Source organism: Anas acuta, chromosome 7 (genome assembly GCF_963932015.1).
Source record: "Anas acuta chromosome 7, bAnaAcu1.1, whole genome shotgun sequence".
Taxonomy (NCBI): Eukaryota; Metazoa; Chordata; class Aves; order Anseriformes; family Anatidae; genus Anas; species Anas acuta.
The window spans coordinates 1,386,589-1,407,469 of NC_088985.1; the positions used below are offsets into that span (position 1 = coordinate 1,386,589).

Below are 20,881 nucleotides of genomic sequence, written 5' to 3' on the forward strand. Positions count from 1 at the left end.
AGGTGTGAACAAGCCAGTAAAATCAGCCCCATTCAGATCTCCTGAAGCACTGACACTTGCACCTCCTGAAGCACTGACACAAGCACCTTGACCTGACATGCTTGTAGATATTTGGATTACTGCCCTTTCTCCTGAAAATGTTACTTTATTTTTCCTACTGGCTGCATTTGTTACTGGAGAAATAATACATTTCTCTCATCTGTCCAAAGAAAGTAGAACAGCAATTAAAAAAAATAAAAAATCCATCTACAAAATTAAAATAAAAATAAAGAATTCTGAGCTGAAAAGCCATGCTTACCACAGAGGTTTTACAAATTATTTTATTTTCCTCTTGCAACAACAAAATCCCAGCAAAGGGAAGAGAGAAGAGGATATTACTTGAAAGCAACCACAAATCGAACTGTTGGACTGCTTTATCATTTGTGCTGCTGGTAGGTATCAAATCCCAGCAGGACTAGTGTAAGTTGGCCTGAGTAATGGTAGCAAATTTCCAACACATGCAGGTTTTGTCTGCCCATAGAGCAGGGGAATATGACTTCTGTCTGGCTGAAAACCAGTGAACCAGAGCAAGAGTCACTGAACTAGTAGGAGAAAGTTCCTCTACCTCGTGGGCACTTGGGGTTCAAGGAATCATCTGAAGCTGTTTCTGATTGCAGTGGTAGCCTCAGGAAAACATGGAAGTTTTCAACTTGTTTGGGTTCTAAATTGGAATTTTTCAGAGATTTTAAAATATATGTATTCTGAAATGTCTTAAATTTTCTTGAGATTTTTTTTTTCCAAACTTCTGAATGTTTTTGTTGTTATTTGAAACTGTTCTTTGAACGCAGTATTTTGAAACACATATGACCTTTCAGGAAACACCAAAGCCAAATTCTCTTTGTTTAGACAAAAGCCAAGTCACATCTATTCGACAGCAATCCTTACAAAGCCTCCTGCTCCTGAAGGCGCTTTCTGCAAAGAAAACCACAACGGGAGCTGGTGCCAGGGCAAGAGAGTTAGGGGAGAGAAGGTCACCAAGCACCCTCCCTACTCATGGACTGCCAACCCCCACCATGCAAGCTGCCGCCCACCAGTTGTGCTGCCAAGGGGTGCTCCCAGAAATACTCTTGGGTGGGTGCACAGCCTTGGTGGCACGGGGACCAAAGCTGCTTTGCCCCAGTGGCTCCACAGGCCCCAGTCTCCTTGGGCAGCGTTGAGAGCAGACCTCCTCCATAACAGGAGGCCTCCTGCCCAAAGCCTCTTTAAACACTCTTTCCTAAACTGCTTCATGCTATTTGCTCTTTAGCTGTCTGCTCTCTGGTCACATACGCAGACAAGTCTTGGCCTGTGTGCTCTCCACGGGATAGTGATCTCCTAAGGATAAGAGAAATCCTGAGCAGCAGAGGGTGCTGTGAAAGCATTTGTGAGGGAGATGATCAACATGGACTATCTGGATCCACGTGGTGTTGCGGAGGCCAGGCCTGGCTCAGAGAGGACATTTGGTGGTTCCCCACAGCCCTGAGGAGACGTGAGGGGTGGCTGGGTGCTGCTTGCCCATGGCCACACGGGGCAGAAATTCTGCAGGGATGGAGCCTTCTCTGCCAGGAGGATGGGACAGGCCACTCTTGGTCCAACCCTGCACTTTGGTCACAACAACCCCATGCAACACTACAGGCTTGGGGCAGGGTGACTGGAAAGCTGTGCAGAGGAAAAGGACCTGAGGGTGTTGGTCGATGCTCACCTGAACGTGTGCCAGCAGTGTGCCCAGGTGGCCAAGAAGGCCAGCGGCATCCTGGTTGTGTCAGGAATAGTGCAGCCAGCAGGACCAGGAAGGTGATCGTCCTCCTGTACTCTGCTCTGGTGAGGCAGCACCTCGAGTGCTGTGTTCAGCTTTGGGCCCCTCATTACAAGGACATCAAGGCCCTGGAGCGTGTCCAGAGAAGGGCTACAAAGCTGGTGAAGGGCCTGGTCCACAAGTCCTGTGAGGAGCGGCTGAGGGCACTGGGGGTGTTTGGTCTGGAGAAGAGGAGGCTCAGGGGAGACCTCATTGCTCTCTCCAGCTACCTGAAAGAGAGGTGTGGGGAGCTGGGGGTCGGCCTCTTCTCACAGGTAACTAGTGACAGGACTAGAGGGAATGGCCTCAAGTTTCACCAGGGGAGGTTCAGGTTGGGAATTAGGAGACATTTCTTAGAGAGAGGGATTAGGCATTGGAATGGGTTTCCCAGGGAGGTGGTGGTCACTGTCCCTGGGGGTGTTTAAGGAAAGGTTGGACCAGATGATCTTGGAGATCATTTTTTTTTAATGATTCTGTGATTCTATGATTCTCTGATTATTAACCGTAATGCCACCAGCTACACTTGTGCTGCTTTAGCTGGGTGGGTAGTATGCATTCACTGTGCTCATCACAATGTAGTTATGTTCTGCTGTTTTTTCAATAGCACTGAGCAGCAGTGGATGGGGAGGAGCATGGAGGCCTGTGCCCCAGCCTGCAGTCTGATGAGTTTGGGTATCACTTGGAAGCTCAGTAGAGGTGCAGCAGAGGTTTCTGTGGCAAGCAAGATCTTTATCTGCAAGGATATGGAGCCTGCCTAGCAGCCCTTATCTGTGCTAGACTTTCTGTTGCACAAAGATCTGCTGCTGCAAGACACTTTCTATTTTCTAAGATGAAGATGAGGGCTTGAAGCTGGAAAGTGAGATGTACTCTTTCAGTGACAGCAGCACAAAACACCATCACCATGTGCTGGAAGACTGCAAAGTCTTCATTTATGCTTCAGGCCCTCAGCAACGTGCTGCAGCTGTGAAGTTGGCCCTGGTGTGAGATGGGGTCAGTCCACAGACCTCTGGAGTCTGCTGCTACCCAGCACTGCCACTATGCCTTGGTTGACTCTGCATTTCTTCTCTTTGCAGCTGTGGAGGAGTGAGAGGGGAAGAAAGAAGCCCCTCTGTAGTTCCCTCCTTGTTTTCTTGCTGGTTATGTAGCTTATTTTTGCTCCTTTTGAAGAACATCAGGAGAGGCTTTTCTGTACTGTTGAGTTTAATTTAACAAAAAGCTCGAGTTCAGGCTTTTTCTGGTTTGTTAGCAGCAGAGTGTGAAGTCCGCTACTGGAAACAAACAAAAAACAACAAACAAACAAACAAACAAAAAACAGAGCACCTCTGTGTCTGGATTGCTGTCCTCCTTTGTCACCAGAGAAATAAGCAAGGTTTTGTGCATTTCCATTGCTATATGGCAAACCCCCATCATCCACTCCCTCTGAAGCTATTTTGTAAAGCATTGCAGAATGGCAGCTGGGCAGAAACATGGCATTAACTTTAAGGACTGACTGATGCTTGGCTGCGGACTGGTGGAGCAACTTCCTGAGTGTCCTTAGGTCCCTCCATATTTTTCAGCACTTTCTTGGTGAGGGAAAGCACACCTTGACTTTGGCTTTGCTTTTGTTGATTAATGGCCATGCACATGCTGTTTGTCTGCTCACCATCCTCTGAGCCAAAAGCTAGTGTTATTCTCCAATGATGTTCATAGTCTGCATCCTTTTATAGCTTGGTTTCACTATAAAACACAGGTCTGTCTTTATGTGAGGGGAAGCTCAAGGAGAAAGGGTTTCTGGACCCAGGCTGCTGGAGAACAAAAGGGTCAATCCTGTTCCTGAGATCTGTGGGGACCACAGTCCCGCAAGCAACACATTGTCGGGCCACAGCAGTGTTGCCCCTACTTATACAAAACATGTCCTCTCTCTTTGGGGAGCAGCAAGGCCAGGGGAAGCATCATCCACACCTGGGAGCCACCACGCCTGTCCATAGGATAAGGCTGGATTAGTATCACACCCTCGAGCCATGGTGGTGGGGAAGGCTGCCGTGTCACATCTGCTGGTGGAGGTTGTCTCCAATGCTGGAGGTGCTGGGGAGATGGATCTGTGCTGGAACAAGGCTGGGAGCTGGGTTTGACTGAGTGCTTTGATCTTTGAACAGCAATCAAATGCGAAAGCCATTTTTAGCCTGTTGTTATGTATCAGGCAAGGTAGTTCCTAGGTTTGGGCTCTTATTGCTTCTGACATCTGCCTGAGAGGGAGCTGTGCTCCTGCTGATGGTCCTCAGGTGTTGTTCTTCATACCCCAGACACAGTCCTGCATCTCAGAACCATTCCAGTGGTCTAAACCCTATTCGTATGCAGCGGGGATGAGTTTTTGTTTGTTTGTTTGTTTGTTTGTTTGTTTTTGTTTGTTTGTTTGTTTGTTTTCCAGCAGAAAACAGCATGAAGTGCCATCCACAGCTGCCTTCTCACAATCTGTTGGGTGGCACACAGTTTGAAGCACTGTTAATGAACCCTAGATAAAGGGACTCCAAACACAATTTTGCTACAGGGTTCACAGCCTCCTGGAAGAGCAAGCCATGGATGGATGGCTTGAAAAGGAGACAAAGTGCTTGTTGGTCACGTGCCAAAAGCCTCGGGGTCCCCAGGGAGCAAGGGAGGGCTGTGAAGGGCTCTGGAGGCAGGGGGAGAGATCCATGGGCATCACGAGAGGGCTGGTCTCATCATGGTCTTGGCTGTGCCATGGCCATGGTCTGAGCTGCCCAGGGACCAGGAACTGGGGCAGCTTTCTGGGGCCTCAAGTTCCCAGGGTTCCCAGAGGCCCTTCTCAATGACCAAGCTGCCAAGAGCAGCTGGTTTCTGTAGGTGAAAGCTACTGGTTGTTCCTTGCCAGCATCTCACTTGAACGCTTAACTGATGATCCATCAAAGATGTCAAGCTACTGTGACCTCCTCTTTCTTGGATGACACTCTTGTTCCTGGAACAAAATAAGGAAGCAGCCTGTGGACCTGGTGCTACAGCATCTTACTGGGATAGATAGGTTGTGATGGTCCCTTGCTGGATCAGTGGGTTGATGAAATGGGCCTCCCTGCCCTGTGCAGGAGACTTCTGCAGACACCTGAAGGTTTGGCTTTGGGCTGAAGTGCAGCCAGTGTCACCTGCTCTAGCTGTAGAAAGGCTGTGTTATAGGAGCAGTACTGGAGGCAAAAATGCCCAGAGGTCTCTGCATTACTGCTGGGTCTCTGTGTGCTGTGATGAGCTCTTGAAAAGCTTCATCATGCATAATGAAGCATGGTCCATGCACAGAAGACATGAGATTCTGGAATGATGCCTTCAGTGATGTCAAAATTGGGTCTCAGCAGACGTAGACACCTGAATGTAGCTGCCGGGCAGATGTGAAGCGGTGAGGTCTTTTGAACTACCTAAAACACCATTGGACGTTGGAGGGTTTGCAGAGCCACATGCAGACACACCCAGCATTACTCATGTTACATGAAGGAAGTCATGCCTGCAATTTATGGAGTAAGGAGATAAAACTTTCTGTTGTCTCAGCACCAAGTACTTCAAACTTCATGGGTGCAATTGGGGCACTGCATGAGGCCTTGTAGCTGCAGAAGAGCTCAGGAGAAGAGGCATATATGACACCCAAAAAGTTCACAGGTAATGCATCCACTTTGACCTCTAAACCCTTTCCTCCTTTGCTTCACTTCATCAGGCTGCCCAGAGATAAAGCAGCATCCCTGGTTCTGTCCCTCTGGATGATGCCTGGATGGGGAATGGTGAGTCTAGAGGACAGCCAGACATTTCTGCTGAACCGGAGGAGCTCAGGGAGTTCTGGTGCTCAGATACATGCTTTGCTTCATGTAGGGAGCTGCTGCAGGACTCTGCTTCATGGAGCTGAGTGGCTCAGCACAGCAGTCCTGGCTGCCCAGTGCTGTCCCCACCTTGCAAAGCTCCTGACCCTGTGGGGTTAGTCCCACCAAAGCCTCCGCTCAGGAAGCTTCCTCACCAACAGTCTTCTGTGGTCCAGCTTTGAGTGTGTCAATCATGAGGTGCGACATTTCTCCTGCTTCTCTTTGCTCTTCCTGATACAGACGTGGGTTAAGTTAGACAGACCCTAGGAGGTCTCTGGTCTCTACCTAGTCTCAAAGCAGGGCAATTTTCCAGCCAGACCAGGCTGTTCAGTACTTTGTCCTGCCTAGTTCAGAGCATCTCCACAGATGGACATCTCACCAACACTCTGGGCACCTGTTCTATTGCTTAATTACACTTACAAGATTTTTTTTCCTAGACATCTGCTGCATTGCTAGACCTTTCACCATCGAAGCAGCTAGACCTTTCACCAACTGTTGATCTTACTCTGCAGGTCACTGAACAAGAGATGATTTATTATGTTGGCCTTTCTTGGGACAACACTTTAGGAGTGTTGAGACAGGAAATACCATTCATGTAACACTGTAGGGCCATTAGAAGTCATTAGAATGTCTGCTCCATACATAAGCAGCTTGCCCCAAATGGGAAGCTGTTACGAAAGTTTCCTCTTCTTGACAACCAGTAATATTTTGCGTGTCTTCTGCTCTAGCAATTGCATGCCAGTGGCTTTCCCTGCCACTTCTTAACCTTTTACTTGTATTTATGTTTTCTTGGATACCTGTGGTTAAGGCTGTCAGTGCAAGGTAACATCATATTGCATAAAAGGAGCCTTGGATCATCAAGTTGATAATGAAATACCTACTTAATTCCATTGTACTTCTCAGCATAGTTTTCACTCTTTTCTTGTATGTGTTTGTAGGTGCTTAAGTTCCAGCAAATATTTTATACTTCTTATACTTCTTTGGGTTTCATTGCATTTTCTTCAGTACCCCCAGGTGATTCAAAAACAAAACAAAACAACAAACAAACAAAACAAAGAACAACAAGACAAAATTAAAAAAAAATACACAAAACCCAACTATTTTTGCACTCTATCCTCTCTATGTTCTTCAAAACACTACATCTTCTCTGCTACATGCTATCTCCACCAAAAGCATTGCAGATACTCTGTTTTCCACAACATGCTCTGGTTTGCACAAGCCACTGTAGAAGAGTTTGCAGGTAAATGAACGCTGCCCTTTGGATTGCTTGGATTGTGCTGTCAGCCCTGGATGTGAGTCCTGACATTTGTGCTCAGTGAAATGCCATGTGAGTGGTTTTAGCTTCCCACTGAGTTACCAAATCAGCCCTCTTCCTCCAGGACCTCAGCTGGGTGTGGGGAAAAGGACCTGTCATTAAACAAATCTCTTACAAAGTGCCACATCCTGCTTTTGCATATGTGTTTCAATTTAGGAAAACAAACAAAAAATAATCCCATTGGTGAAAACCACAATAAACATAGGTACATCCAAAACAAAGGTGTTTCATGCTGACAGAGAAAAATATGCTAAGAAAAAGTGTTATCACTGGTGATACCATCCCAAAAAAGTTAGGAGCACTTTGTGCTTTGATCTGTCTTCATCTGTGCTAGATGATCACTACCTGAACTCCTTCAATGCTCAAAGTGTCCTTCCAGACCTGTGGATCAGCTTGGTCCATGAAAAACTTGGGAAGGAGATCTCTGTGGTCTGCAGTCATGTCCTCAGAGCAAGCTGGAGCAAGAGCAAAACTTGCTGTTCGGATAGCATTGAACAAACATATCAATCATCAAGGTGAAGATCCTCCCGCTCTATGCGAAAGGGTTGCTCAGTGTCCCAGGGAGGATGGGAGGGGGAGGAGGGGGAAGGGGTTGTGCTGGCACCCAGTTTCAACAAGGAATAAGCTTCCATGGAGTGGAAACTCCAGTCAAAACCAAGCTGCCATTGTATGTGTGGTACAGCGACATCTTCAGCCAGGACAGGTTGTGGTGTCTATGCTTGTACTTCAAGGTTTCTCCCATATCTTTGCTACCCAACCAGCTATTAGTGACTTGGAGATCTCTCATCAGCCTTCACTGAGATACCTGTGTCCTGACCAAGCCTTTCCAGCACTCCCGTGTTGAGGACTGAGGACAACATTGTTCCATTGCCTCTGCCCTCCTGGCTCTGCACCTCAGCACCTGCCCTGTGCACAAAAGCTTTTTCCTACCACTTCTAAGACTTGCTCTACACCCTATGAAGAGGGGGAAGCTGTTATGGTCTTTCTGGGGCTGTGCTCTCCAGGATAGTCTCAGCCTTGTGGATTGCCAGGACAGTCCCCTGCCATATCCTTCATCTAAAATCTCTGTTCTTAGCAGCTCCTAGTCTCTCATGTGGCATGCATCAGGGCTTCAAGCTGTAGGGAAGAGCAAGCTGCTCAGGCAAACTTGCAGGCAGTGGTTTGCAATAGATCTATCACTTCTTGTCTGACCACAGAAGTCCAGTTTGCTTTCCAAAGCAATGGCCTTGAATAACCTCCTGATACAAATTTTGCCATTTAACTCTCATGAGTCAGAATTCAGAGAAAAGCTTGTGTAGGACAGGAAAGATGAAATGGGAAAAGAGCAGGGTAACTGGGACAAATCAAAGCCTTCAAAAGCCCAGGACTGTATCTCTGAGCCAGTACACAAAACATGCTCATCTTTTTGCAGTGAACAAAGCAGAATATGAAAGGGACCTTCCCTGGTCAGAAGGGTTTGGCCCTGGAAATAATGCAGCCTGACTTGGGTATCAAATGGCCGTGCTGTGAAATGAGCAGGTTCAAATTTAGTCCCAGACCGAGCTTTCTTCAAACCCAGATGAGACATTGCAACACAAGCTCTAGACTTGAAGCTCACTGTAAAGGACCTGACCTTCTGGTTGTTCTGTGGAGACATAACATTGGCCAAACACAGCTGTTGCTTGTTCAGACCAAGTTGGAGTCCCCAGTCAGGCTGGTGGTTCCTAGAACTTGCACAAGCTGCAGGCAGGAGGAACCCTTCTCACTTAATGTCTGCTGCCATTAAAGACACACACAAAAAAAAAAAAAAAAAAAAAAAAAAAAAAAAAACAGTTCAAAAAACAGGGCACATCAGTATGTCCAGGGCAGACATGTCTCCAGCAGGGGCTGGCAGTGGCTGGCAGTAAATGCCCAGGCAGGGTAGTGGCACCGAGGGAAGGCTTTCAAACATCACAGAGACTATTTTCAGCTCTTGTTTGACTTCACATAAAATGAAATGAAAATTCAAATCTGACAGTAACTGGATTTTGCCATGCCAAATGGGTGGGTTGTCTACCAGCCTTAGCCAAAGCAGTTCCCAGAAGAAGACCCATGGTGGTCTCTCCATCTCTGATTCAGAAATAAAGCTGCAGAGGCTGGTGGACAAAGCAGAATGCAACCCTGTTCCCAGCTCAGAGAGCAGAAATGTTCATGCTGGGCAGCTGCTTCTACACCAGGGAAAGGTCTAAAGGAGGTCTGTACAGAAGAGGGGGTCCCAACCTCACAGCAAGCTCTTGCAGATCTATTGAATGAAGCAAGGAAGGGAGGCTCTGGGCCATGAACCTCTGGAGCTCCCACTCTGACTGTCCTGCTTTCCCCAGCTGTTGGAAAGTGGAAGATGTCCAGTATATCAATTATGGGAAAGATGGAAGAAATACCCCAAGGTGGGACCCCTGTGCTGCAATCTTAGTGAGCACTGCATGAGAGAAAGACAGTGTAGACCAGGAACCGTTAATGCACTAATTGCTGGCTCAGGGATGACTATCAGTCTGGTTATGCTTGTTTTCCTCCACCTGTTTTTTGCCTGGATGCTGCTCTGCAGTCACACAGGTCCACCTCAGCCAGAGCCATGGCTTCAGTGACAGTCCTGCTGCAAGTGGGAGGCTAGGCTGTAGACCCCAGAGTTTCTGTCCTGCCACCATTGCTCTCCTGGCAGGAGGAGTGGTGGTAAGGTTGGGAGACATGTGGTTGTAGGGACCTGTGAATGCAGAGCTATCACAGAAGGTTGATGGTTGCACCAGCCCACATGAGATTTGCTTTGCAATCTGGATTTCCAAGCAATAAAAGTCAGACTGTCAGTGCTGTGTGAAGCTGGTATTCCTCCTTCCCTTGGTGAGCCTCTGTCTCTTCCCTTTTAACCCAGGCATGGTTGAGTCACCTTCTCTAGGTAATGTGGTTGTCCCTGTGCCTGCTGAGGGCATGCAGAGCTGACATGCATTGCTAGTGGGTACCTGCAACAGGAAAGACAAGTACAAGCAGCTGGTGACCTCTTCCAACCTCAGAGCACATTCATTGCCCTTTGGATTACAGATGAGGTGGCTGGAATATCCATGAGGAGGTATGCCAAAAATGCAATTCGCAATTGCAGGGTGCCACAAGGCCTAGGTGTTCCTGATGATGTGATTGTTGCCCAACAGCTCGTTATCTGCCTTCAAGATGTGGTGCTTTGCTACTGCTCCCTGAGGTTTAGGACACTTGTGTCTGACTCACAGGGCTGGAGAGGAAGAGAGGGTGGTGTATTTGGAACAAGATTGGTCTTTCAGGTGCTTGATGGACAAGTCCCAGCCTCTCTGTTCCTCTTTATAAGCCAAGATGACCAGTTGTCTTGGTGCCGCTGTCCCTCCCGACTGCACAGACGAGCCTGGAGCAGAAGGTCAGGTTGATCTGTAACATCTACTCTCCTTCTAGCCCAGGCTATTGCTGGAAGAAATGTTCCTGACTGAATCATAAGGCTTGGTTTATAGCTCTGGTTGTTCATTTCTGCTTCTAGAGACACACATGGCTTTTTGGTGAGCATAACAGTTAAAGTTTCCTTTGTAGAGTCTGCTTTGCCATTCTGCACCTGAAGTCTTTGGGTTTTGTGAGCATGAGCTTTGGTGCTTCCCAGTGAGCTTAGGAGCAATGCAAGTCCTCATGGACTCATGGTCAGACTATTGGGCTCTTGTCAAATGTGTTGTTGTGCGCTGGTAGGTACTTTGACTTGGTGATGGGGGGCAAATGCTGACAGGACCCACAGATGAGTTGATGGATTCATAACACCCAGGGTCTGAGCCTGGGGGTGCTATCATGTGATGTGGCAGCTCCAAATGAGATGAAGTCCTCTTGCTAGGACTCTTGTTCTGGGGTAGGAGCAGAGGATGCTCTGCTGCAGGCTGGCTCTGGACTGTGCTGAGTAGCTAGGGAATTTTCCAGGGTCATGGATGCAACTTGGATAACTTGTGCACTCCCAGGGCTTGGGTGCAGGAGGTGGAGACTGTCATTTTGTTTGGTCTGTATGTTATCTTCCCCTATTAATGCTAGCTGAATGTCACAGGTATGTGACTAATCCCTTTCCTTCCTCCTTTGCCACAGAAGCTTTACTCTCTTGAAGTACCAGGACAAATGGCTGAGTGCTAGTGATCTCACAGACGTGTGGGCTTTGTGGCAGAGCCCATTCCAGGTCTGAGCTATTGAGGTATGCCACCGTAATACCTGGATGACATTGGCTTGGGCAGCAGAGCCTTCAGTTATGGTGGTGTCTTCCAAGATATATGGGAAATTTTAGTGCTTCTTACTGCTGCCAGAGCCCACTGCTCAGGAGCTGGGCAAGGGGGTGGTAGGTATTCCTACCAATAGGAATAGTAGGGAGGAAATCCTCATCACAAAATGTTCAGGGTTGTAAGCTGGCCACGAGCCACAGAAACCATAGCCCTGTGGTTTGTCCAGGCCAGCCTTGAAAACCAAGGTGTAGAACCTTCCTCTTCTGCTTCCCTGCGTCTCGGGGCAGCCCCCACCTCTCACTTCCTTGTGTCCAGTCTGAAACTCCCTAGGGGCTGTCTGCTCTTTTTGCTCCTCTTTACATCATCTACCTCTTTTCTGGCCAAACTCAAACCAGTTGGCCAAAAGCAGTACTGTGCTCACAGGTCTTCTGTACCAGAAAGGGACTACTTCTGATGAATAAAGAAAAGCATGTTATCGTGGCACAGCATTTCTGAAGCAGCTTTGTTGGTCTTTGACAGTTTTTTTTCCATCTCAATGTCAATGACTACAGAGAGAACATCATTGTTTAAAGATATGACAAGGGATGTCGCAGTACATCAAACTCACCGGACAGGGGATAGGCACTCCTTCTTACTCACTGCCAAACTGGGTCACATTTTATTTTTATATATATACACCACAAAATACTGGAATACAAACAATGCTGCCCACCTCACCTGTTTGCTATGTGGCACGTGCAGCAGGAAAATGCAATTGGTGTGAGAACTCATGGTGAGTTTTGTGACAGGACAATAGCGGTGAGAAGCATATTGTTATGACTGGCTTAGGGAGGATGTCTGGCATCTGCTAATTCCTACGCAGGCCAAGCTCCTCGGTCCCTTGTAATCCATGCTGCTTGTTGAGGTGGTTATTTCAGTAATATGAGTTGTCTCTGATGCCCTCAGGCATGGACTGCAATGTCTTTCCTGACTCAATGTAGACCTGGGCCAGGTGAGAACAAGGCCACTGTAATCCATCCCTCCATTCTCCTCTCCCTCCCATTCTTCCTTCAGTCCTGTTCTGAAATCGTTTGGGCTGCTGTAGGAGCATCTGGAGATGAGCTATCAACCACAGTGGTGGTTGCTTTTTTTTTTTTTTTTTTGCCTTTTTCTTTTTTTTTCCACTAAAAAGATTGTGAGGCGTTAGATCAGGCTGCCTGTGGAAGTGGTTGAGTCCCCATCCCTGGAAGTCTTCAAAAATGTGTGGGTGTGGTGCTTAGTTACATGGTTTAACAGTGGACTTGGCAGTGCTAGGTTAAAGGTTGGGCTAGATGACCTAAGAGGTCTTTTCCAATATAAATAATTCTATGATATAAGGCAGAGAAAGGACAGAGAAGCTAGGGTCAGCACGAGTTGCTTCGGGAGGGTGGGGGGGGCAGGCTTCTGACTGCAGGGTGGGGTGGGAAGCATTAGGACATGCCGAGAAGCAATGCTGACATAGCAAGACACCACAGGACGGTGTGGGTTAGTGCCTCCAGCTCCTGGCCTGCTCACACCAGTCCTATTATCCCCCAGAGTGGCGAGATGTGGTTGCTGCTGCTGGTGGCCCTGGGCCTGGCCCAGGGGCTGCATGGTGCCGCCCTGCATGGACGAGTGAGCCGCAACAACCCCGAGCAATTCATGAACATCGTAAGTGCTGCAGGGCAGAGTCCTCCCCAGAGAACCTGCCAGCCTCTCCCCATTCCTTGCCCGCTGTCAGCACCCAGGGGACAGTGGTGGGGAGGGCACAGGAACCAAGTTTTCCCCATTTTTCTATTGTTGTCACTCACTTCATACTCTCAGCCTGAAACTGGCCACTCTGGCCTTCCTCTGGTGTAGACGGGCCTCCAGGTCTTGCATGTGCATGTGAAGGTGACACCAGACAGCATGGTGTCTCTGGGTCAGGCTCAGGGTAGATGCAGCATGTCTGGATGACCTGATGGACACCAGCAGGTCACCTTTCCCATTGGCCTTCTGTCCCTGCAGAGCCAGAAGATCCGTTTCCAGGGGTACCCCAGTGAGGAGTATGATGTGCTGACTGACGATGGCTATTTCCTCAGTGTGAACCGAATTCCACACGGCAAAGGAGATGCTGGGGACTCAGGTGGGCTCAGTTTCATCAAGTGTGGAGTGGAATTATGACCCTGCTCAGAGGCAGGGCAGTGTCCAAGAAGAAATCAGTGCAAGCACCCACACCTTTAGAGATGGTTTTGGCAGCTAAGAGCAAAAAGAAGTTTTTGGTGAGTGCTGGTGGGGACGAAGCAGCTGTGAGCTGTCCCTGGTGACACAAAGGACACATGTTTTGCTTGTGGCAGAGCTGCCTTGGATGGGACATGGCCGAATGAGCCCCACCACTAGCAGAAGGAGGGCCCTGGTGTCTTCTTCCTTGGAGCAAACCCATGGCCCTGGGTCAAGGTTTCCTTGCAGTTCAGGGACAGGGATTGCAAAATGTTTCAGAGTGAAAAATCACCAGCAAATTATGGGGGAAGGGAATACTTAATATACAGCTTGCAGAAAATAATGCTCACTGAAGTGTGTAAAAACTTTTCCTTTCCATTTGGGAAGGGGTTTTCTTGTGTGAAGTATCCAGTTTCTTCTCCTTCAGGATCCAGGTCACCTGTGCTGATAGTGCATGGGTTCAGTTTAGATGGTGGCGACTGGGTGGACAATCTCCCCAACAGCAGCCTGGGCTTCATCCTAGCAGACGCAGGTTATGATGTGTGGATTGGAAACTGCCGGGGGAACAGCTGGTCTCAGCGGCACCTGAACCTCTCTGTCCAGCAGGAGGAGTTTTGGGACTTCAGGTGAGGAGGACCACAAGGACAAAGCCAGGATGTGGGGCTGCCAGCACCACCCACCCTACATCCATGGGAGGCTGCAGACAGCCAGTGGATGGTAAATAGGCATCCCCTCCAGCTTCTCCCCTTGCTTCCCAGTTTCCACGAGATGGCCATGTACGATGTACCAGCCATGGTGTCCTTCATTCTGCAGCACACTGCGCAGGAGAAGCTGTACTACGTTGGCCACGCTCAGGGCAACTCTCTGGGTGAGTGGTGAGGAGGAGCCAGCTACACATGGGAGCTGTGTTGGCCCATGGCATACCCAGGTTGAAGGCAACCTTTGGGTCTATGCTGGGCTCATTGCTGCCCTTGGGAGGAGCTTTAGATCAGGCAGATCGGGTCTTTTCTGCCACTGCACATTCGCACCAGGCTCTGGCTGGTGGGGATGTCCAGGGTACTGCCACCCCTCAAGACTCCCCATGCCTTCAAAACTAAACTAAAGCTTTAAAGCTTTAGAGGGTAGGTTTAAATTAGACATTAGGAAGAAATTATTTACTCTGAGGGTGGTGAGGCACTGACACAGGCTGCCCAAAGAAGCTGTGAATGGCCCAACCCTGGAAATGCTCAAGACCAGGCTGGATGGGGCTTTGGGCAGCCAGGGCAGGTGGGAGGTGTCCCTGTGCATGGCAGGGGGCTGGAACCAGATGATCTGTAAAGCCCCTTCCAACCTAAACCATTCTGCAATTTTATGATTCTATGATTCAAGAGGTTTAACTTCAGCCACAGCTGAGAAGAGCCAAGGTGAACTTACCCAAACCTCTTAGTGAAGGAGAAACACTAATGGCAAGCTACCACCAGCAAAGAACTTTTTACATTTTATGCCTTACCCTTGCTTCAGATATGCTCCCCTTTCCCTTCCCTCAAAGCAGAAGTTCACTTTTCCAGAGGAAGAGATCTTTCCCCACCCAGCCCAGCTCTGAGCTGCTAGTCAAACCAAGGAGCCACCACCTCCTTCTATAAGCTTATTTTCTAGAAAAAACAAAACCAAAAAAAAAAAAAAAAAAAAAAAACATTCAGTCACACATCAGAGATTTCCTTAGTCAGACTGGGCATTGGGCCATATGCTACATCAGTGTTGTTGCTGTTGAGATTATTGTGAACGCTTGCTGTTTTTCAGGTTTCATAGCATTTTCAAGCATGCCACAGCTGGCTCAGAAAATCAAAGTGTTCTTTGCCTTGGCTCCTCTTTACACCTTTCATCATGCTAAAGGTCCTGTGTTAAAGATAGCATTTTTACCAGACATAGTGCTGAAGGTATGCAAATATATATATATATTTGTGTGTGTGTGTGTTATTACCCTGTCTACTCCCAATGAATTAATGAAATTCAAGAACTTTCAGCAAGGCAAGTCACATTCTCTGTGTTGCAGTGGCTCTCCAGCCATTGTGCACTGTGCCCATGCCTGCACCAGATCTTGAAGAGGTGTGTGAAGAGATGAGAGAGAAGATCCCAGAAAGCAGGGATGTCCCTCTTTTTCCAGTTTAGGATGGCCACATTTCACTCTAAAACATCATTACCCGTCCATCATTACTGTTTTTTAAACAGAGGTGACAGACCAGTTACATGAGTCTGGCTATCCCAGGCAGACCACAGCTAGGCTGAGCTTTTGAAGCTGGTACATCTAAAGCGGTACACCAAGACAATGGGGACAACAGCATGGAGTGGAAAGGACAGTGATGTGTTTATGCTGCTCTGAGACCCAGATGTGACTGTGCGTCAACTGTATTCAGGAGTTACTTGTCAGTGCTGACTGGGGACAGGCAGTTCCTGTGAAGAGGGGTACACGACACACAGTGACCTGTTTCTTTGTGCTCTTGCAGACAATATTTGGAACAAAACAACTGACCCTGGTGGGAAGGGAGGAAAGAGCCATACTTGCCAAGACATGCAGCAACATGCTAACAGCTGAAGTTTGTGAAAATGAGATCTTCCTTATTGGTGGATACAATAAGAAGAACTTGAACACGGTAGGTATATTATCTCTTCCAGGTCACAGTGACCCACACGTCTAATTTCCAGTTTCCCTGAGCTTTCCTAGACATGTGGAAATACCTAATGAGCTACAAAAAAATAAGGCTTCTTCTTCATGCCTGGAGAGTGCTGGCAGGTACTTCTTCCCCAGCCTGCTCTGGGTACAAGTGTTTTACCTGGATGCTGTGGAGTAGATATGCTCTGCATGGGAAAGTGGAGAGATGGTGGCATGGGAAGGTAGTATCAATTACTCACCAATCAAAATGTTTCTCCTTATGTAAGATGAACCTATGTTTGAATGCATGATCTACAGAGTTAGCAATACAAGAATAAGGAATAAGTATAAAACCCCCAAAAATTAAGGTGTAAAAATCACTGTTCAAGGCAGTGGGTATTTGGGGGGTTCTTTCAGTGGCATTCCCTGGGCTGCGATGTTAAACCTAAGAAATGCTGCTGTGGGTAAGAATCAGTAGTAGACTTGTCTGCAAATGCAAGGCAAATGCCTTATTTTCTGCTGACCTATGACTGTGTGACAAGTTTGAAGAAAAAAAACCTACTGTACCAGTTGCATTTCCATTTTAAAGAAATGGTTAAATGGTCTCCTTTAAAAGCTACTCAGCTCTGAATGGAATAAAGCTGCTTTTGCATATAAAAAATTACATTGCAGTTATAAAACAGAATGATTTTTTTTTTTTTTTTTTTTTTTTTTTTGCCTAGACAGATTTTCATCATTCTCAAATCACTTAGAAAAAACTTTCTTTCTCCTGCAGAGCCGACTGGATGTATACCTAGCCCATTTTCCAGACTATACATCAGTAAAAACTCTTCTCCACTGGGGACAGGTAGGGACTCTGACTTTATGATGACTACAACCTATGGTTTTTAATCTTTGAATATGATATTTTACAATGACCCTTCATTCACCCTGGAGACAGATAAAGAGGTAGAGTTGGACAAAGCCAATAAAAGATATTTTGAAATTACTACACTGAAGTGTCCCAAAAGTCACAGATGCTAGCTGCTGCTTCAGGCTGGCGAAGGCAGGGCCACACAGATATCTGCTCCAGTCCTGGGTAAGCACCCTGTGGATGTTCTCTTTGCTTCAGTGTTTGGGGTGAGCACTAGCAAGTGCAAACCTGGACACCAGAGCTGTGCTGGGCAACCTCACCTGGCCGCTACAGCTGTCCTTTCTTTCTGGTGGCGCTGATCCAGGGCACCTGTTACTTGCATGGAGCTGACTCTTTGCTCTTGCTTTTCAGACTGCCAAAACTGGGGACTTCAAGCAGTTTGACTACAGGGAAAAGAATCAGGAGAAGTACAACCAGGTCAGTGGCATTTGCAGGAGGAGGAGTTTAGCATGAGGCTGGCTGACTGGGATGAGGGTTGCATCCTCCAGTGGCTGGTGTGTCCAGAGTACACCAGGACCCCATCTAATGGCATTATTAGGGTCAGAGCTGTGAATAACTGGAGTGTTTCCCCCCAGACCACCCCACCCTTCTACAGGATAGAAGACATGACAGTGCCAACCGCTCTGTGGAGTGGTGGTGAGGACTGGGTGAATCCACCTGTAGAGACCCAGCGCTTGCTCCCCCGCATCACCAACATCATTCATCATGAGCATTTTACTGACTGGAACCACTTTGACCACCACTGGGGCCAGGATGCACCACAGCGCATGTACAGGCAGATTGTTGCTCTGATGGAGAAAAATCCATGAACGTTCTACGTGCTGCCCTGGGATGGAGAACCCATTTGTTCCCACAAGCTCAGGGGCATGAGTTTTATGTGAAGTCTACCACTCTCTTCTTCCCTTCTTAAAAATGTCTCCTGTCACCCTATTCCACACAGATTTAATGGACTAAATATAATTGTCTAATTTCTGCCTGTTTTCTGTGACTAGAGACTAAAATAAACTCTCATATCACAGCCTAACTCCAACTTTTTGCCTGGTGGGCATTCCCAGGTTTTGTCCAGAGAAGGGCGACGAAGCTGATGAGGGGTCTGGAGAACAAGTCTTACGAGGAGCGGCTGAGGGAGCTGAGATTGTTCAGCCTGGAGGAGGCTCAGGGACAACCTTATCGCTCTCTATAGGTACCTTAAAGGAGGCTGTAGCGAGGCGGGGGTTGGTCTATTCTCCCACGTGTCTGGTGACAGGAAGAGGGGGAATGGGCTAAAGATGTGCCAGGGGAGGTTTATGTTAGATGTTAGGAGAAACTTCTCTACCGTAAGGGTTGCTAGGCATTGGAATGGGCTGCCCAGGGAAGTGGTGGAGTCACCATCCCTGGAAGTCTTTAAAAGACATTTGGATGTAGAGCTTAGGGATATGGTTTAGTGGAGGACTTGTTAGTGTTAGGTCAGAGTTTGGACTAGGTGATCTTGGCGGTCTCTTCCAGCCTAGATAATTCTGTATTTGTACCCCCCTGCTGGGCTGAGGTGTGCAGAAGACCCTAGTTGCTTTTTTTATTTTCCCTTTTCCTGGCTCAAGACATTGACCTTCTGGGGACATACTGGAATCTGGCTGGCCCCAGACTTCCTGTCAACACATCTTCTCCCTTGGCTGCATTTTCCATACAATGATCTGGAGACCTTGGGGAACACACAACACTGATAAACAACCCTCCTCTTGCCAATGGGGATTGTCTTCAGCCACAAAATCAACAGTCCTTTGACATTTGTAATGCATTGCCATTATATGCGGTTTGATGAAAAGACATTTTGGATTGAAATTCTACTCCAGGAATTGAGCATGTATTTTGGAGTATGGGCTTATGTGAAAGAAGGGTGGCAAGTGACCTTGTCTATTGCTCTGGACAGACTGATGTGAGTTAGCACTGATTAAAGGAGAGGAATGTTTTTCCTGGAAGGAAGTGGAAGAAAACCAGAGAGGTAGATAGGCACCACAAGCCCTAGGAGGCCGAATTTAATATGGCATGGAGTGTTGTCCAAGAATATCATTATTTTCTTAACATGTATGTTGGAAATCTGTCTCCCTCTTTCTCTCTCTCCCTCCTTCTCTCTCCCTCTCTCAATCCATCCATCCATCCATCCATCCATCCATCCATCCATCCATCCATCCATCCATCCATCCATCCATCCATTCTATAGATCTATGTATCTATTTATCCATCCTAACCTCCTGTGCTGTGTGATACTCAGCCATGAAGTATATCTAAGATAAAGCTGTGTGGGAGGAGCACTGTGAAATGAAGGCAGGGGTTGGAAAGAGAAATTATTTTCACAGAGGAAGAACCTGTGCATGATAGATTCCCCAGATATTTTATACAACATTGCTCTTTCTGGGCACTGTTTTTGCCCCAGGTTTTGCTGTGGGGCTGTCGTGATTCCGCTTGAGTGGGCAGCTGAGCTCCACCACAGCCACTCTCTCACTCCGCCTTCTCAAAGAGAAATGGGGAGAAAATATGTGAAAAGGGCTCAAAGGTTGAGTTAAGGACCAGAAGATCACGCAGTAATTATTGTAACGGGCAAAACAGACTCAGCATAAGGAGATAGTAGGATTTATTGCCTATTACTAACAAGCTAGAGAAGTGAGAAACAAAGGAAAGAAGCCAAAAGCACCCCCCCATCCACCCTCTTCCACCTCCTCCCCCCAAGCAGCGCAGGGGAACGGGGGAATGGGGGTTATGGTCAGTCTACAGCACTTCTTCTCTGCCGCTCCTTGTTGGTCACTCTTGTCCCCTGTGCTGTGGGGTCCCACCCACGGGATGCAGTTCTTGATGAACTGATCCGGCGTGGGCTTCCCACAGGCAGCAGCTCTTCCAGAACTGCTCCAGATATGGGTCCGTACCACGGGGTCCATCCTTCAGGAGCAAACTGCTCCAGCCTGGCTCCCCCACGGGCAGCAGCTCCTGCCAGGTCACCTGCTCCTGCGTGGGCTCCTCTCCACGGGCTACAGGTCCGGCCCGGAATCTGCTCCAGCAGGGGTCTTCCACAGGCGGCAGCCTCCGTCGGTGCAGGGCCACCTGCTCCACCGTGGTCTCCTCCACGGGCTGCAGCGTGGAACCCTGCTCCACCGTGGTACTCCATGGGCTGCAGGGGGACATTCTGCTTCACCATGGTCCTCACCACAGGCCGCAGGGGACTTCTGCTCCAGCGCCTGGAGCACCTCTCCCCCTCCTTCTTCACTGACCTTGGCACCTGCAAGGCTGTTCCTCACTCCTCTCACTCTCCCAGCTGCTGTGCTGCGCAGTGTTTTTTCCCTGTCTTAAATATGCTCTCACAGAGGCACAAAACAACATCGCTTATTGGCTCAGCTCTGGAAAACAATGGGGCCCTTCCCAAACATGGGGCAGCTTCTAGATCCTTCTCACAGAAACCACCCTTATGGCCCCCTGCTACCAAAACCTTGCCACATAAACCCACTACAGGGACCAGGGTCATTCTCCTCTCTGGTTGGCAGCCCCGTAGTACTGAGAGGGAAGGACTTTCACTTTCATGGGGCTCAAGGCAAGGGATCATCCAAATCATAGGTGGTTTCTGTACAACATTCTCAGACTGGCTGCCTGTCCTCCTGACACTGCACACTGTGTGTCTGCAGATGGGAGAAAGTTCCCCTCTGATGCACCCTGGGATCTTGGATCTCCAACCCCCACTTTTGGTCCCTACAAAGTCTCCTTGCACCCCTCTCTTGCTCCCCCACGTTGGGTGGCATTTGCTGTGATTGCTGGCTGTGTCCTTCCTTTAGGCATCCTGAGCTGCGGCAGCTCGGCACCGCTTGGCTCTGAGGACAGCCTGCCTCCCCAGGGATGTGCCCCCCAGTTTTGCAGCTCCTTGCTGTCACGTCCCACCTGTGGGGAGGTGGGGAGAGTGACTCAGATTTGCAAATTCACTCAGTGCAGACTAAGGTGAGATAACATTC

The 20,881-nt window shown here is 48.2% G+C and overlaps 1 protein-coding gene across 4 annotated transcripts in view; it reads left to right on the top strand.

The window, feature by feature from the left end:
* The window catches only part of LOC137859132 (lipase member M-like), a 51,675-nt gene extending 31,971 nt beyond the window's left edge, over positions 1-19,704 (top strand). For 2 of the 4 annotated variants that reach the window (XM_068687806.1, XM_068687805.1), the window contains 9 exons: positions 12,730-12,843; positions 13,180-13,297; positions 13,799-13,997; positions 14,130-14,239; positions 15,151-15,287; positions 15,855-16,001; positions 16,776-16,847; positions 17,265-17,330; positions 17,489-19,703. In XM_068687806.1, the coding sequence (XP_068543907.1) occupies positions 12,730-12,843; positions 13,180-13,297; positions 13,799-13,997; positions 14,130-14,239; positions 15,151-15,287; positions 15,855-16,001; positions 16,776-16,847; positions 17,265-17,330; positions 17,489-17,722 (1,197 nt within the window). In that variant the 3' untranslated portion in view covers positions 17,723-19,703. Of the gene's footprint in view, positions 1-12,729; positions 12,844-13,179; positions 13,298-13,798; positions 13,998-14,129; positions 14,240-15,150; positions 15,288-15,854; positions 16,002-16,775; positions 16,848-17,264; positions 17,331-17,488 lie in introns of all 4 variants that reach the window. The other 2 variants (XM_068687804.1, XM_068687807.1) reach the window with 2 other exon arrangements.
* Positions 19,705-20,881: the final 1,177 nt, after the last annotated feature.